Genomic DNA, 1,170 nt, shown 5'->3' with positions numbered 1-1,170 from the left:
GGAAACATCGCATCAAAGGTTAAAACTCTGGTCAAAAAAAAAAAAAAAAAAAAAAAAAAGGTGATGCTTACCCAGTCTTTCCCGGAGTCCGCTTGGTTTGGAATTCGTATTCCTGGACGGTGGGGGTGATGTTGAACTGACCATTCGTGACATTGACCTCAGCACCTCGGTTGAAGAACTTGGCGGTGATGTGCTCGTCGGTATAGAGGGTGTTCTCCGACTGAACAGTAATGGCGTGAGGGCGGCGGGCCGCAGTTGGGTGAACTGGCAAGACCGATTCGAGTTCGGACTCAGGGGTATTGTAGCCAGAGGTGTTTTTGTTGAAGTTGGGGGCCATGGTTAGGTTGTAGAGATGAAGTTCCGAAGGTGTAAGGGGGGAAATCAAAAACAGATAAGAAATCCTGCGGTCGAGTGTTTACTGCCTCTATGAGAATTGTGGGAGCTGCAGAGTTGGTTCGAGTACATGCAAAGGTTGCAAGTGACTCCTGAGTGATGGTTTGTCCGAAACCTGAACGAGTCGAGACAAGGCAATGTAGCTGGGGAGATTATCAGCGACGAGGATGGTTTATATAGGTTTTGGATGGAAGGTGGGTGGGAACGTTGACGAAGCAGGTATGGTAAGAAGAAAAGGGAGACGAACGTCTCTTCAATAATCGTGCAACAATTTTTATGTCACCATCATTTTTCGAAGTCCGGTCCGGCAAGGTGACGATCAGAACTTTTCAGGGTGGCCTTCAGGGTCCGGAAAAATGATTAGATTTCTCCTGATTCCTCCGATATCTGTTGATTTTGGCTGAACCCCTGTTGCCAATTCCCTCCTCATGTTCGAGGTAATATATTTGTGCCCTAGAAACCCAGATAGCTCTGTAGAAAAGCGGCTAGGATCACGCTACACGGAAAGGGCTGGAACTTGGATTTTTCTCAGAGCAAAATGTGACGCTGAGTACCAACGACCCTCTCTCCTTGTGACGCCAATCCTGACAGATTCTTCTTCAGACTGTAATCAATAGCAAGTAATGAATAACTAGAAGAGAATTTAGAAGAAACTTTGGCTTCGATTTTTGCAATATGGAAGTCGTATGGGAACAAGTCACGCAACCGGATGTTTTTATTTTCCACAATCAGCGTCTTCAGCACTCATTCCACTCGTGACATTGATCGTGGAAAGCC

The 1,170-nt window shown here is 46.2% G+C and overlaps 1 protein-coding gene across 1 annotated transcript; it reads right to left on the bottom strand.

The window, feature by feature from the left end:
• Positions 1-67: 67 nt before the first annotated feature.
• LACBIDRAFT_303960 (uncharacterized protein) lies at positions 68-337 on the bottom strand (the record flags this gene model as incomplete). Its single annotated transcript, XM_001890999.1, has 1 exon — positions 68-337. The coding sequence occupies one exon, from the start codon at positions 335-337 to the stop codon at positions 68-70; it is 270 nt and encodes an 89-aa protein (XP_001891034.1).
• Between the last annotated feature and the right edge of the window lie 833 nt (positions 338-1,170).

The sequence above is a fragment of the Laccaria bicolor genome, genomic scaffold (genome assembly GCF_000143565.1).
Source record: "Laccaria bicolor S238N-H82 LACBIscaffold_267 genomic scaffold, whole genome shotgun sequence".
In the NCBI taxonomy this organism is placed as follows: Eukaryota; Fungi; Basidiomycota; class Agaricomycetes; order Agaricales; family Hydnangiaceae; genus Laccaria; species Laccaria bicolor.
The sequence above is the reverse complement of the archived record's forward strand: the minus strand, read 5'-3'. Positions and strand labels throughout refer to the sequence as shown.